The sequence below is a fragment of the Eptesicus fuscus genome, chromosome 1, assembly GCF_027574615.1.
Source record: "Eptesicus fuscus isolate TK198812 chromosome 1, DD_ASM_mEF_20220401, whole genome shotgun sequence".
Classification (NCBI taxonomy): Eukaryota; Metazoa; Chordata; class Mammalia; order Chiroptera; family Vespertilionidae; genus Eptesicus; species Eptesicus fuscus.
The window spans coordinates 77,050,239-77,066,422 of NC_072473.1; the positions used below are offsets into that span (position 1 = coordinate 77,050,239).

Sequence of the window (16,184 nt, forward strand, 5' to 3'; positions counted from 1 at the left end):
CTGGCTTTACTATATAGATTAAGCCCATTCTTTTTAAAAGTGGGCTTCTTTTCATTGTTATTTGGATTGGAAATAAGTAAATATTAAATAATAATTACACCTGTATTAGTTCCTTCTGGCAATGGAATTCGCCTATTGAAGTTTTTCTCTTGATGTTACCAACCATTCTGATTTATGCTTGTTTACACATACTACACACACGTATACAAATGTGCACCCACAAACGCCCCCAACCAAAGAATAAATATGGGAAATGGTGTTTTGAGTTGTTGTTATTACTGAACTTATTTTTTGTTTGTTTGTTTTGTTTGTTTTTGTTAATCTTCACCCGAGGATATTTTTCCATTGATTTTTAGAGAGAGTGGAAGGGACGGAGCGAGAGACAGATAGAGAAACACTGATGTGAGAGAAACACATTGATTGGTTGCCTCCCGCATGTGCTCTGACCAGGGCCAGGGATTGAGCTTGCAACTGAGGTGCATGCCCTTGACCGGAATCGAACCCAAAATCCTTCATTCCACAGGCTGACCTGAGCTTATTTTTTAATTCTAAGTTATTATTTGTTAATAATCCAAGTATACTAGTAGACATTAAAATTTTCATTTTATGGTAAATGATAACCCCACAATTATAGTAACTTCCTGTGGAATTGTCATTTTAAAAATATGTTTTATTGATTTTAGAGAGGGAGAGAGAGAGAAAGAGGAACAACGATTGGCTGCCTCCTGCACGCCCCCAACTGGGGATCGAGCCTGAAACCTGGGCATGTGCCGTGACCAGGAATCGAACCAGCAACCTTTCAGTACACAGGATGCTGCCCAACCAACTGAGCCACAGCGGCCAGTGTTTCCTGTGGAAAATTTTAAAACAAGACTTACTAATTGGACCAGAGTATAGTTAGCATAGAATGAGGGTAAAGACCAAATGTGTTTTCTTCTCAATGTGTTCCTGGCACCTAGCACAGTGACTGACAATGGAATATTTAATATTTGTTGAGTGAACTGGCCAATATGGTAGATGTGATACTGTCTTTTATAGAAGGCATCTTTATAGAACAGAAGTAATTCATTCCTTATATGACCTTTCTACTTTTGTTATATATGGATTGTGATAGTCACAGATGCCAGTAGTGTATCAAATTTGCATTCACGTCTTGTACCTGAAATGAGATATAGGCTGCCTACTGAAATTATGGTTCAATTACTTGTGAGTACTTTAACCAATATTTTTCCATGCCATTTCCCATATAAAAAATAGGTAATATTTGTATAGTGCACTGGAGTAAACTGAGGCAGTAAACTGCTTCTGCAACAAGGACCCTCCAGAAGTCCAAGGCAATAACTGTTCACATGCAGTTGTAAACCATTCATAGCATACTGGTAAAAAGCTATGGTTTTTAGACCTTACTGTCTGTAGAAGTATAGTACTTTAAAATCTATTGTTTTTGTTGTCCTTTCCTGTTTGTAGTGTTGAAATTGGTGAAAGTGTCCGTGGAGAGGATGTCTACATCGTTCAGAGTGGCTGTGGTGAAATTAATGACAATCTAATGGAGCTTTTGATCATGATTAATGCCTGTAAGATTGCTTCAGCCAGCCGGGTTACTGCAGTCATACCATGCTTCCCTTATGCCCGGCAGGATAAGAAGGATAAGGTAGGAGCATGCCCTTGACCGGAATCAAACCCAGAATCTCCTTTATTAAAAAAACTAGAGGCCCGGTGCACAAAATTCATGCTCAAGGGGTGTGTGTGTATGTCCCTCAGCTCACCCTCTCCAATCTGGGACCCCTCGAGAGATGTCTGGTGGGATCGGACCTAAACGGGCAGTTGGACATCCCTCTCATAATCCAGGACTGCTGGCTTCCAAACACTCACCTACCTGCCTGATTGCCCCTAACCACTTCTGCCTGCCAGCCTGATCACCCCCTAACTTCCCTCCCCTGCCAGCCCAATTTCCCCTAACTTCCCTCCCCTGCTGGCCTGGTCACCCCTAACTGCCCTCCCCTGCAGGCCTGGTCACCCCAAACTGCCCTCCCCTGCCGGCCTGGTTCCCCCCATCTGTCCTCCCCTGCAGGCCTGGTCACCTCCAACTGCCCTACCCTGCAGGCCTGGGTCCCCCCCAACTGTCCTCCCCTGCAGGCCTGGTTGCCCCCAACTGCCCTCCCTTGCAGGCCTGGTCGCCCCCAACTGCCCTCCCCTGCCAGCCCGGTCACCCCTAACTGCCCTCCCCTGCAGGCCTGATTGCCTCCAACTGCCCTCCCCTGCAGGCCTATTCCCCCCCTACACCTGCCCTCCCCTGCTTGTCATCCTGTGTCCACATGGGGGCAGCTATCTTTGGCCACATGGGGCAGCCATCTTGTGTGTTGGAGTGATGGTCAATTTGCATATTACCTCTTTATTTTATAGGATGTTTATAAAAGGAGACTTATGTAAGATTTTAAACAATAAAGACTTTAAATTTTAAAAAAAACATGTTTTTAAACAGGGAAATCATGAGCACTTGCCCAAAGTCACAAAAATATTCCTTAATCATCAGATATATATCTTTTTATTTATTTTTAATTTTTTTAAGCAGAAACAAAGTTTATTGAGAAATAGATGGACTCTCTGCAGCAGGGAGCATCAGGGAGGGGGCCCAAAGTGGGTTGCCCATCAGATATATATTTAGAGGGTATTTTTTTATTCTCTAAAGTTTTACGTATGTCTCCTTTTTCCCCACTTGACCCCCCACCCCCACAGCCATTCCCACCCTGGGCAAGCCCCCACCGCCCCAGTGTCTGTGTCCATTGGTTATGCTAATAGCATGCATACAAGTCCTTTGGTTGCTCTCTCACCCCCCCTCCCTGCATTTGTCTCTGGATCTATTCTTGTTCATCAAATTATGTTGATCATTATATCCCTATTTAGAGGGGATTTTTCAAATCACATTCTCTTAGGCATTACCTGATCTTTAAAACAATTGATATGTGATTGGTTTGTATAAAGCAACACATTTGTAGACTGTATATTTTGTTCTAGTCATCATTTGTGACTTTCAGTTAGCTCACTGCTGTTATTTAATTATATCAGTAAGACTGAGCACCAGCTGGAGTAGAATATTTTTTAAACTATTGTAGATCCTCTGGGACCCTCGTAAGGTTATAGTTGTGACCTTTTCATAAAACTTGAAGTCTATTACATGAATACTTGGTCTCATTTAACACACACACACACACACACACACACACACACACACACACACCTAGCCTTATTTATCTGGTATATTAAAGGACAAGGTATATTCATAAAACTTTGCAGGTCGATTTTGTTTATTGTAATCAATGCCCAAAATTTATATACAGCGCATTGGAGAAGGCCATATATGCACCCCTATATCCATAGCAGCATTACTTACAATAGCTAAGATCTGGAAACAGCCCAGGTGCCCATCAGTAGATAAGTGGGTAAAAAAAAAAAACCTGGTACATATGCATCTGTAAAAAAGAAGGATCTGTTACCTTTTGAAACAGCATGGATGCACCTGGAGATTATTATACTAAGTGAAATAAGCCAATCAGAGAGAGACAAATATCACATCATCTCACTTATATGAGGAATCTAATGAACAAAATAAACTGATGAACAAATAGGTCCAGAGACATGAAAGCATGGAACACACTGACAGACCTCAGAGGGAATGGGGGGAAAGGGGAGAGATTAACCAAAGAACTTATATGCACACATGCATAGCCCATGGACACAGACAATAGTGTGGTGAAGACTTGCCATGGGATGGGAACTGGGCAGAGGGGGACACATGGGAGGTAATGGGGATATCTGTCATACTCTTAACAATAAAAATAAATTTTTAAAAAATGGCAGAGAAACTGGAAAAAAAAATTCCAGGTGTTTTTATTCCAATAAAGTATAGTACTCCTGCAGAGTACAGAGTAAAGGGCATGGTCTTGATCATTTTATAGTGCAGCAGGTGTGTTTGCCTATTATTTAAGGGTTTGAGATTGCTAGAAGATTGACCTTCAGATCAGTAAGGGAATGGTATAATTTACAAAATAAAGTATAGAATTATATATTGGATGTTATACAGGTTTGAGTATGTATGTGTAAGTGATTTTAATAAAAATATTTTGAAAAAGATTGTCTAATTTAAATTGAGCATTGGAAAGGCTGAAAATCTGTACATTAAGTTAAGAAAATGAAAGGTAGGAAACTATTTTCTTTCATTTAATATGTATCCTGAGTTAGCAAAGTGATGTTCCATTTAATTGTTCTAGATTGTGGTGTACTCAAAAGTCAGTAACCATGTCACTTTCTTTGAATTTCCTGGTAGCACAGTGCTTTAAACATAGTAGGTACACAATAAATACATGCTTCTTGGGCAAATGAATTGTTTCTCAAATTGGCTCTTATTTTTTCTTTTGTCCCCTCCATTTAGAGCCGGGCTCCGATCTCAGCCAAGCTTGTTGCAAATATGCTCTCCGTAGCAGGTGCAGATCATATTATTACCATGGACCTTCATGCTTCTCAAATTCAGGTATCAAAGGAAGCTAAATATTACCTTAGAGGTTAGAAGGGGAGAAGAGGACTGATAATACTGAAGACTGCAGCAAAGCATAATGCTGCCCAAGTACAGCTCAAGTAAGCTAGACATTGACAACATATTAAGCATTCTCACATTGACCTTAGTTCATGGATTTAGTCATTTGGGGTGGTTGAAAAGGGAGGCAGTCATGTATTCTCAGAAGAGTGTAGGCTTAGGGATCAGACCTAGATGGAAATACTGGCTCTAACACCTATGAGCTTTGTAACATTGGTCAGGTTATTTAATTTATCTAAATATACACTGCTTTGTTATTGTGAGTATTAAGTAACGTATTAAATAAATTCATAAGATAATGCCTGGTTCCTGACAGGAACCAAGTAAATGGAAGTTGTTACTGTCATCATTAAATTTATTTTTTATTTATTGATTTTAGAGAGAGAGAAACATCGATTTGTTGTTCTACTTATTTTTGCATTTATTGGTTGATTCTTGTATGTGCCCTGACTGGGGATTGAACCCACAACCTTGGTGTATTGGGACAATGTTCTAACGAACTGAGTCACCTGGTCAGGGCTTCATCATTAAATTTAGAGCCACAGAGCCCTGGCCGATTTGTTGTTCTACTTATTTTTGCATTTATTGGTCAATTCTTGTATGTGCCCTGACTGGGGATTGAACCCACAACCTTGGTGTATTGGGACAATGTTCTAACCAACTGAGCCACCTGGTAAGGGCTTCATCATTAAATTTAGAGCCACAGAGCCCTGGCCGGTGTGGCTCGGTTAGTTGAGCATCATCCCTTTCACCAAAAGGACACTGGTTTGATTCCCAATCAGAGCATATGCCCAGGTTGTGGGCTCGATTCCGGAGGTGTGTAGGAGGCAGCCAATTGATGTTTCTCTCTCTTATTGATATTTCTCCCTTCCTCTCTCTCTAAAATCAATAAAAAACATTGAAATTTTTTGAATACATTTAGAGCCACAAATATTGGAACCTACTTTCTAGCATAAATCCAGAATAAGAGGAGCAGAATACTACCTTATGTCTATACTTTATATACTTTTTAAAGAGACTTTCAAATCATTGTCATTAGAGGCTTATTATGGCAATCCAGTGAGCTACATAGGACAGGTGATTATACCCATTTTATAGAAGAGGGACAAATTAGTTGAGAAACACAGGTAATCTGTAGCAACTAATATTAGAACACAATCTGGCTTCTAGTTACTCTCTGTGACCATCTATATATATAAAAGCCTAAGCGTCCATCCAACCCTTCGACCAGTAGCTATGATGTGCAATGACCACCAGGGGCAGACACTCAACGCACAGGCATGTAAACGTGGAACAGACTGATGAATATCAGAGGGGAGGGGAGAGGGTGGGAAGAGATTAACCAAAGATCTTATATGCATACTAGAGGCCCATACACCAGTGGGGTCCCTCGGCCTGGCCTGTGGGGATTGGGCCGAAACCGGCCCGGTGCATGGATTCGTGCACCAGTTGGGTCCCTCAGCCTGGCCTGTGGGGATCAGGCTGAAACTGGCCCGGTGCACAGATTCATGCACCGGTGGGGTCCCTCGACCTGGCCTGTGGGGATCGGGCCAAAACTGACAGTCCGACATCCCCTGAGGGGTCCTGGATTGCAAGAGGGTGCAGGCCAGGCCAAGGGACCCCACCAGTGCACTAATCCATGCACCGGGCCTCTAGTCACCGGGCCTCTAGTTTATTATAAATATCTTCCACTAAGTTTATATACTACTAGAGGCCCGGTGCACAAGATTTGTGCACTGATGGGGGGTTCCCTCAGCCCAGCCTGCACCCTCTCCCAGTCTGGGAGCCCTCGGGGAATGTCCGCCTACAGTCAGATATCCCTCTTGCAGTCCGGGGCTCTCGCAGTCCTGGACCCCTTGCTCCTTACCGCCTGCCTGCAGCGGAGGTGGGAGAGGCTCTCACCACTGCTGCTGCACTCGCCAGCCGTGAGTCTGGCTTCTGGCTGAGTGGTGGTACCTCTGTGGGAGTGCACTGACCACCAGGGGGCAGCTATTGCATTGAGTGTCTTCCCCCTGGTGGTCAGTGTGCATCATAGCAACAGGTCATTCCACTGTTCACTCGGTTTGCATATTATGCTTTTATTATATAGGATAGCATCTCTAAATGGTTTACCAGTTAGCTCTTGCTCCTTAGCATAAAGCAGTATAAATTTTTATCATCTCATGAGTATGCACATTGGCTGGATAGTTGTGGTCCCAGCTGAACTTGGCCATTTTTCTCAACAGCTCATTCCTGCCTATGGTCAGTTGTGGGTTAGCTGAGGGTTGACTTTGCCCATTATGGCTGTGTTCTCTTGCACAGCCTGGATTCGAAGGGGCTGTTTTCACAGTCTTCCACATTGGGCATACCTTCTAATTAGTCTGAATGTTGCAGTAAGGTGTTCTTTGGGCAAGTCACTATTCTCTGTTAGTCGTTTATAAATAAAAGAGAAGGGTGCACCTTAGATTCACACAATGTTACATGCCAAATTTATTCAAATAAAATAAATACATAAATGGAAGAGAAGGAAAATGAAGCAAAACTAACCCATTTCCTTCCTACAGGGCTTTTTTGATATCCCTGTGGACAATTTGTATGCAGAACCAGCTGTCCTGAAGTGGATAAGGGAGAATATATCTGAGTGGAGGAACTGCACTATTGTCTCACCCGATGCGGGGGGAGCTAAGAGGTATGGTCAAAATTCATGTCAGAAAGTGATGTTTTTCTATCCAAGTGGCAGTTTTTAAGTACTTCAGAATGTATGTACTGATAGCTGGGTATAGTTTTATTCCTCTTCCTGGCCTGAGTCACTATGTGAAAGATAAGGCAGCATAGAGGGGCTCTAAATCTGGTATTGTGGCCCTGTTACCCATTAATAACTTTGCAGTCAGGGCTAGCAATACTGCTAGATGCCTATCCGAAAGGGGAGAAAATTTGGTTTTCTAATGAGTGGCACCTGCTGTTAAACCACATGATAATAATGGACTAGGAAGCTTTTATGTACTTCTAAATGCTGTTGTTGGTGAGACCATTTTTATCCTTTGGATTAAAGTATTAAGCAGGAAGGAAAATAAAGTGTGGTAATTTTGTGTAAACCAAAGACCTTAACATTTTAAACAAACTGCCAGGAATTGCCAGTTGCAGAGCTTTACAGCTCACATGGTGCTGACTAAGAGCTTTTGATTTCCTTAGTGGGTCACTCATTAGTAATGCATTCAAAAGTGTGACACATGCTTTTCTTGTTGTGGAAATAGAATGAAGAGCTACAAAACACAGATGATTAGGAAAAGCTAATTCAGATCTCTCTAAGAGCCATACAAATCTTCAGTGACTGTTTCTTTGCAAGCTCTTCTTTCAATAACTTCAACAGCACTGATAAGCTGAGAACTTAAGTTCTGTTATTCAGCCAGATGTATGGCTTTGTCAGGCTTATGTAATTGTCAGTTATCATCTGTAATACTAGAGACAGAACCTAAAAAACATCCCCCTAATAGTAGTTGTCATACTTGTGCATTATTTTCACATCTTGCCATGGGACTTAGAAAATAGTCCCATTTGAAATAAATAATCAAGCAGGAATTTCTTTCCAAAGTGGGTTATAGAAAAACTACCTTTAATAGATGACTTGTTGCTACATGGTTTGGAGTGGTTATAATTTTCTTTCTTTTTTTTAAGAATAACTTTTTTAAAAATATGTTTTTATTGATATCAGAGAGGGAGAGAGAAAGACATCAATGATGAAAGAGAATCATCAATTGGCTGCCTCCTCCATGCCCCCCACTGGAGATCAAGCTCACAACCCAGGCATGTGCCTTGACCGGTAATCTAACTGTGACCTCCTGATTCATAGGTCAATGCTCAACCACTGGGCCACACTGTCCGGGCTATAATTTTCTTACAGTGATGGATTATATTCAAAGTGAGTCTCTATCACTTCTGTGTTGGCTAGATTTTTGTAGTAGGGAGAGATCCTTGTGTATTTATGACTTGTTCATAGTTCTCCCCTCAAGGGCATAGAGAGTGACTTTTCTAGCCCTTTATGCTTTATGCTTTGTTGACTTTTGTATGAACAATTTGGGATACTTGAACTAATTGATCATGCATTTGCCTTGGATAAGTAATCATTCCAAGCAGATTGGTTAGTCGTTTTTTAAAAAAATATTTTTATTGATTTCAGAGAGGAAGGGAGAGGGAGAGATAGAAACATCAATGATAAGAGAGAACCATTGATCAGCTGCCTCTTGCACATTCCACACTGGGAATTGAGCCTGCAACCTGGGCATGTGCCCTAACTGTGAATCGAACCATGACTTCCTGGCTCATAGGTCAACGCTCAACCACTGAGCCATACCAACTGGGCCGGATTGGTTAGTCTTGAAGTTATGTGCCCATGAAGTAGTAGTAAAATGAACACAGGGTGTGGTTCATTTAGGTCAGGGTACAAGTGTTGCCTAGCTTGTGGTTCAAACCTTGTGTGTTCTCTATTATATGGTTACAGGTTCTTCCATATCTAGCACAGACTCAGATATGTGACTATCATCACCAGGGAAATAAAACGTAATGATCTGGTTGGACTAGTATATTTAAAAAAAAAAAAGCACAGGCCTCATCACACATGATAAAAGGATGGCACAGTGGAGCATGGATTACATGCCACTGGGGCAGTACACTGTCATTTACACTGAATGGATTTCTGTTTGAGTGAATGATATAGTATTTTGTCATCAAATTTGTCTTCCATCCCACTTTTTAGTCTGTTTTATATTATCTTGTAATTTTTATTTTATTTTTTTAGTATATATTTATTGATTTCAGAGAGGAAGGGAGAGAGATATAAACATCAGTGATGAGAGAGAATCATTGATTGGCTACCTCCTGCAGGCCTCCCACTAGGGATTGAGCCCGTAACCTGAGCATGTGCCCTTGACTGGAATCAAAGGCCGACACTCTATCCACTGAGCCAAACTGGCTAGGGCATATTATCTTGTAATTTTTAAAAAAAGAATCTTATTTTTCTTTTCTTTATTGACTAAGGTATTACATATGTGTCCTTATCCCCCCATTGCCTTCCCCCACCACTCATGCCCTCACCCCCCTGTTGTCTGTGTCCATTGGTTAGGCTTATATGCATGCATACAAGTCCTTTGGTTGATCTCTCCCCCTTACCCCCACACTCCCCTACCTTCCCTCTGAGGTTTGAGCATCTGATCGATTTTGATTTGGAGATACTTTGGCTATACATTGAGATGTCCAGTTTGCCTGGTTAATTAATATATGACTTTCTTTCTAGCAGTCATTAAAGAGCTCCCAGGCTTGATATCCAGGTATAGTTGACAATGAAAATCTGTGGATGACTGAGGGGAATGTGATGAGGGGGTGGGCACTGGAACAGGCTGAGTACTGCTACTCTCCAGCCAGGTTCAGGTTCACTTCTCACCACATCGACATGTCAAACTGGGACAGTCTCCATTCCTGGCAATCCACCAAATGAATGTCCCTTAACATTATACTACTTCTTGGAACTTTGAGGACATTGTCTATCCACTACTGTAACTCAGAATGAATTACTTAAGTTTGACTGATACATTTATAAACTATTCTCAGGTTATGGAGGCATTAGTTTATAAAACCCATTTTGTGATGTTAATAAATTAGTTGCTTTCTTCTAGCCCTGGGAACTGTTTGGTTTCAAGGAGTATTCTCCCCCAGAAAACAAGCCCATTCTTTAGTCCACTTATTAATTTAAAAAATTTTAAAATACATTTTTATTGATTTCAGAGAGGAAGGGAGAGAAAGAGATAGAAATATCAGTGATGAGAATCATTGACCGGCTGCCTCTTATACGGCCCCTACTGGGGATCAAGCCCGCAATCCGGGCATGTGCTCTGACCAGGAATCAAACAGTGACCTCCTAGTTCATAGGTCAGTGCTCACCCACTGAGCCACACTGGCCAGGCTATTGAATTTTTAATTTTTTTGTTTATTGAATTTAGAGAGAAAGAAAAACATGGATTTGTTGTTCCACTTATTTGTGCATTCATTGCTTGATTCTTGTATGTGCCCTGACTGGGAATTGAACCCACAACATTAACATACTGGGACGATGCTCTAACCATCTGAGTTGCCTGGCCAGGGATAGTCCATTTCTTTTGGTCTTACAAGCCACACACACCCAGGTTTTTACTGTAGATACCCTGTTTTGCAGAGTTACCTCCATTGCAGACCGGTTGAATGTTGACTTTGCCTTGATTCATAAAGAACGGAAGAAGGCCAATGAAGTGGACCGCATGGTGCTGGTAGGAGACGTGAAGGACCGGGTGGCCATTCTAGTGGATGACATGGCTGACACTTGTGGCACAATCTGCCATGCAGCTGACAAGTAAGTGCCAAGTGGTGGGGCCTGAGGTTAGAAGTCAAAAGCTGACTGCTCTCTGAATGCCTTAAGCCTGCTGATTTTTTTTTTGGAACTGAATGGAGGGATGATAACTAGCTTTGGGAGTTTTTCATCACCCTAGGCTTGAATTTCAATATGTATAAATTGATGACTATTCCTTTTCCCCCCCGTTTTCCTTAGTTTTTTTCTCTTGTTATTGTGCTAAATTGTATATAATAAAAACTTACCATTTTTAACCATTTTAAGTGTATATAGCGAGTTAAGGTAGAAATCCACAGGCCGGAGTAGACATATTTATACTTTACCTAAACCAGAAACCCTGGTCTTACCTCTTTTTTTTTAGTCTTACCTCTTGATTGTCCATTTTAGCTGTTACTACCTTTATTCAATATTACGTCTCATCTCTTGCCTGTTCTAAATCGCCTTACCTCTGTTCTCTCTGCTACCAGTCACCAGTCTATTACCTTCCCAGACAATCTTTCACAATGCCTTCCCACTTGCTAATCTTTCTAAAGCTAAGGCTAGATCTCATCACTTCTCAGCTTTGAAACCTTAAGTGGCTCCCCAATGTTTATTTACAGTCCAAGCCACTATGGATAGCATTGTCTCTCATAACTTTTTTTTTTTAACCACCTCTGAGTGTGCCTTGCACAGGGCCTGGCATATAATGGGTGCTAAAAAATATTTGTGTGCTCAGTGAGTTCTGATTTGGATCCTGGAGTGTACATTCATAAACTTGCTTATGTCTCTTTGTATTAGTAAGGTAATGCTAATTGCTATAATAGATCAACTCCCTGAAATGTCGGTGGCTTAACAAGATAAAGTTTCTTTCTCATTCATGGTGTATTCCAATGTGACTATTCCTCTTTCAGTCATGTGGCACTGCATCTTTAACATGTGCTTTCCAAGATTACTTTGAAAGACATTTTCATTTTGGCCAGCCAGAAAGGGAAAAGAGCATGGGAGATCGATTACCCAATTAATTTTTTTTTAAGAGAGGGAGGAAGGTAGAGCGGGGAGAGAGAGAGAAACATCGATCAGTTGCCTCCCCATACTTACCCTGATCAGGGACTGAACCCAAAACCTGGGCATATGCCCTGACTGGGAAATCAAACCAGTGATCTTTTTCGTGTAAGGAACAGTGCTCAACCAACTGAGCCACACTGGCCAGGGCCCATGGAAGATTTTTATAAGCTCCGGCAAGAAGTAGTGTATATTGTAGCTATCCACATTTTGATAGCCAGAGTTAAGTCACATGGTCACACCTAACTATGCAAGCGAGGCTGGGAAATGTGGTCCAGCTGTGTGTCCAGCAAGAAGAAGTGATGGCTTTTGTTAAGTGAAGCAGTCTACCACAGTTCTTTTATAAGAATCCAGATCTGTTGAAGTAAGTTCTTAGTCTGGTTCTCTTTCCTTTTAAAAAAATTGATATTTAGAGAGAGGAAAGGAGGAAGGAAGGGAAAGAGGGAGGGAGGGATGGAGAAAGGGAAGGAAGGAAGGAGGGAGGGAAGGAGAGAGAGAGAGAGAGAGAGAGAGAGAGAGAGAGATCCATTTGTTGCCTCCTGCATGCGCCTAGACCAGGGATTGAACCCACAACCTAAGTATGTGCTCTGACTGGTAATTAAAACTGCCACCTTTTGGTCTATGGAATGACACTCCAACCAACTGAGCAACACTGGGCAGGGCCGGTTCTCTCTCCTTTATATGGACTGAGTGGTAGCTTCCTAAAATCTGATGCATTGAAACCCTAACCCCCAGGGTGAGACCTTTGGGGAGGTACTTAGGTTTGAATGAAGTCATGAGGGTAGGGTCTTTATGATGGGATTAATGTCCTTAAGAGAATAGAGAGCTTGCTCCCCCCCTTCTCCCCATGCATGTGGAGGTCAAAGAGGTCATGTGAACACACAGCGCGATGGCAGCCACTAATAAGCTAAAAGAACAAGATTCAGAAGGAAGGGGGAAAAAAAAGGAGAGGCAGCCTCAGAATGAAACCTGTCTTGCTACCAACTTGATTGTAGACTTTGCAGCCCCCAGAACTGTGAGAAATAAAATTCTGTTTAAGCCACCCAGTCTGTGGTATGGTACCCAAGCTGACCAATAATACACTTCTTCTTAATCGGGTTTTACAACAGGAGTGGGGAACCTTTTTTTCTGCCAAGGGCCATTTGGATATTTATAACTTCATTCATAGGCCATACAAAATTATCAACTTAAAAATTAGCCTGCTATATTTGATAAAACATTTAATTAACTCACCCTTCATGCCTTGGCAGGGCCAGACCATATGATTTCCAGGGCGTTATTTGGCTTGCAGGCCAGACGTTCCCCACCCCTGTTCTATAGTGACAGGTAAGATTAATCAAAATGAACTCTGCTTTTTCCTGTAGACTTCTTTCAGCTGGAGCCACCAGAGTTTATGCTATCTTGACTCACGGAATCTTTTCTGGCCCTGCCATTTCTCGCATTAACAATGCATGCTTTGAAGCAGTAGTGGTCACCAATACCATACCTCAGGAGGATAAGATGAAGCATTGCTCCAAAATACAGGTGAGGATGAGATTCTTGTAAAACAAAACTCCACTAAGTATTCAGGAGGTGGTTATATGTGTTGAATTACCAGAAGAGTTTCTCCTTTCCTCTTAAGGGCTTAGTCTATCATCAGGAACTGTGTTCCTAAAGTAAAACATCACATGCTTAAAAACTCAGATTGCTGGACTCAGAATCTCTGGAGGATGGAGCCTAGAAGTCTACATTTTTGTTGTTGTTTGTTTGTTTTTAAATATATTTTATTGATTTTTTACAGAGAGGAAGGGAGAGGGATAGAGAGTTAGAAACATCAATGAGAGAGAAACATCGATCAGCTGCCTCCTGCACACTCCCTACTGGGGATCTGCTCGCAACCAAGGTACGTGCCCTTGACCGGAATCGAACCTGGGACCCTTCAGTCCACAGGCCAATGCTCTATCCACTGAGCCAAACCGGTTAGGGCTAGAAGTCTATGTTTTAACAGGCTCTTCCAGTGATCATGATACTCAAGTTTTATAGTATGTGTGTGTGTGTCACTCTTAACTATTGGCCCTTGCAGACATAATGTGAATCCTTCAAACTGATGGCATATTCCTTAGAACTCCAGTGTTTCTCAAAGTTGCTCTAGAACCAAATTAATTACCTAGGGTTCTTAATATGTAGATTACTTTGCTCCATCCCAGATCTACAAAACCAGAAGTCCTGGGACCACTACTTTAAAGTAATTCCCCAAGTAATTATTAGGCATTCAAGTTTGAACGTTGCTGTACTAAGAGAAGGCCTTTGTTTAATTAAAAATATATATAGTAATCCATTAGCTTTCTGAAATATGTAGAATTGGAGCGTTGATGTTATTCTTAAAGGGTTTTTTTTTTCAGCTTAAATATTCATTCTTAAAAAATTTTAAATGTCAACCTACCACCATCTTGGTGAGTCTGAGTCAGAAATTTTCCTCTGTTAACATTTTAACTCTATACTATGTGGTTATATTAAAAATGTTATCACCTGCCCAGAGGGGCTCAGTTGGTTGAACATCGTCCCATGCATGGAAAGGTTGTAGGTTCAATTCCTGTCCAGGACATATACCTGGGTGGCAGGTTCAATCCCCAGTTAGGACACATATGGAAGGCAACCAATCGATGTTTCTTGCCCTCGCCTTCTCTCTCTCCCTCTCCCTCCCCCTCCTTCCCTTCCTCTCTATTAAGCATGTCCTCAGGTGAGGATTTTAAAAAATGTTATGAAGAATAGCTGGGTGCAGGCTCATGAGGTGAAACAGCACAGTGAAGGACTCTCATTAGACTGCTCATCATTGTCTGCAAATTGGCCAGTCATCTCTGTCTGTATGATACTAACTTGGTGTTTTGCACGTCTTTCTAGGTGATCGACATCTCCATGATTCTTGCAGAAGCCATCAGGAGAACTCACAATGGGGAATCTGTTTCCTACCTGTTCAGCCATGTCCCTTTATAATAGAATAACTTCCGAGGCTTTTAAAAAATAAAGTGAACCCCTTCCCTTGTTTTCCCTTGGCATTTGATGAAAAATTCAGCAGAAGCCCCAGCTTGCTCCAGTAGCTTTCTACATCCCATCCCAGGTATATTAACTTTTCTCCAAAATTAGGGAAAGACAGATTGAGACTACTCAGATTTCCTACCTGCATTGTCTCATTCTGGCTTCTTTGATTTTGTGGGCCTTGCAGCTTTAACTATAACTCAGCTTCTGCAAGATTTCAGACTGAAGGGTGTTGTGTGGGGGTGTTTGAATGTGTTTGGGGAAGCTCAGACTGCTTTTCATGTGAATGCTTCTGGGATTCCTATGTTCAGAACTACTAGCAACAGAGCCAACCCCCCCCCCAAAAAAAAATAAACAAAATAAAAAGAACAAAGCCAAACTAACTCCCTACTCACCTTAACATGTGACAAGTTCCCCAAGGTCTATACTAAATTACAACAAGAGCCCTAGGCAGCCCAGAATCCAGCTCTGGTTGCTGATTCCCTGTAAGGCAGGCAGCTCTCAGGTAGGAGCCTGAGGGAAGGCAGCACACAGTGCAGCAGATGCTTCTTGGGAGGAAAAAGCCTGATCCCTGAACCTCTGCTAGGAAACTGTCGCTTAGTCTCTTTTGTACCTGTTCCTTTTCCATTTGGTTTGACCTTCAACCATCTTGACCTTTTCCTGGTTAAATAACTTCTTGGGCCCAAATGATCAGTGTACCATAGTCTTCTGGAAAGCAAACCTCACTTTTTGCTGTGTATTCTTTAACATTTACATGAGATTATTTTGCTGTAGCTTAATCTTAGCCCACTATCACTGTGGTAGAAGGTTCTAGGTGGTTTTGTACTGCCTTTTGATTAAGTATTTAATTTTCATCTTATTTCCTTGGATCTGTTTGGCCTCTCAAATGACCTGAGGTTTCTGTTAAAAGATTGATGTTACTAACTCTTGTAGAGGAAACTAATAAAGTATCTGTGTGTGATTGTGGGTCTATATCATATCTGTACTACTCTCTCTGCCACAGGTTTAGTTTAGGTATCTTGCTGCCCAATGATAGTTCTTATTCTTTGTTTCCAAACTATTAGCTGCACTGTTAAGCCAAAAGAAGACATTGGCAGCAACTTTATTCAGCTGTAAGATCTTAAGACGTCTGGGGTTTACGTAGAACTATATATCTATAGTAATTCTGTGCATTATACCTCA

General features: G+C 41.6%; 1 protein-coding gene across 2 annotated transcripts in view; it reads left to right on the forward strand.

Moving 5' to 3' along the window:
- Positions 1-15,961, forward strand: part of PRPS1 (phosphoribosyl pyrophosphate synthetase 1) — a 31,306-nt gene extending 15,345 nt beyond the window's left edge. Inside the window, exons 2-7 of one of the 2 annotated variants that reach the window (XM_008156317.3) lie at positions 1,468-1,651; positions 4,430-4,528; positions 7,135-7,259; positions 10,776-10,949; positions 13,352-13,511; positions 14,868-15,961. In XM_008156317.3, the coding sequence (XP_008154539.1) occupies positions 1,468-1,651; positions 4,430-4,528; positions 7,135-7,259; positions 10,776-10,949; positions 13,352-13,511; positions 14,868-14,960 (835 nt within the window). In that variant the 3' untranslated portion in view covers positions 14,961-15,961. The remainder of the gene's footprint in view (positions 1-1,467; positions 1,652-4,429; positions 4,529-7,134; positions 7,260-10,775; positions 10,950-13,351; positions 13,512-14,867) is intronic. The other variant, XM_054722354.1, reaches the window with a different exon arrangement.
- Positions 15,962-16,184: the final 223 nt, after the last annotated feature.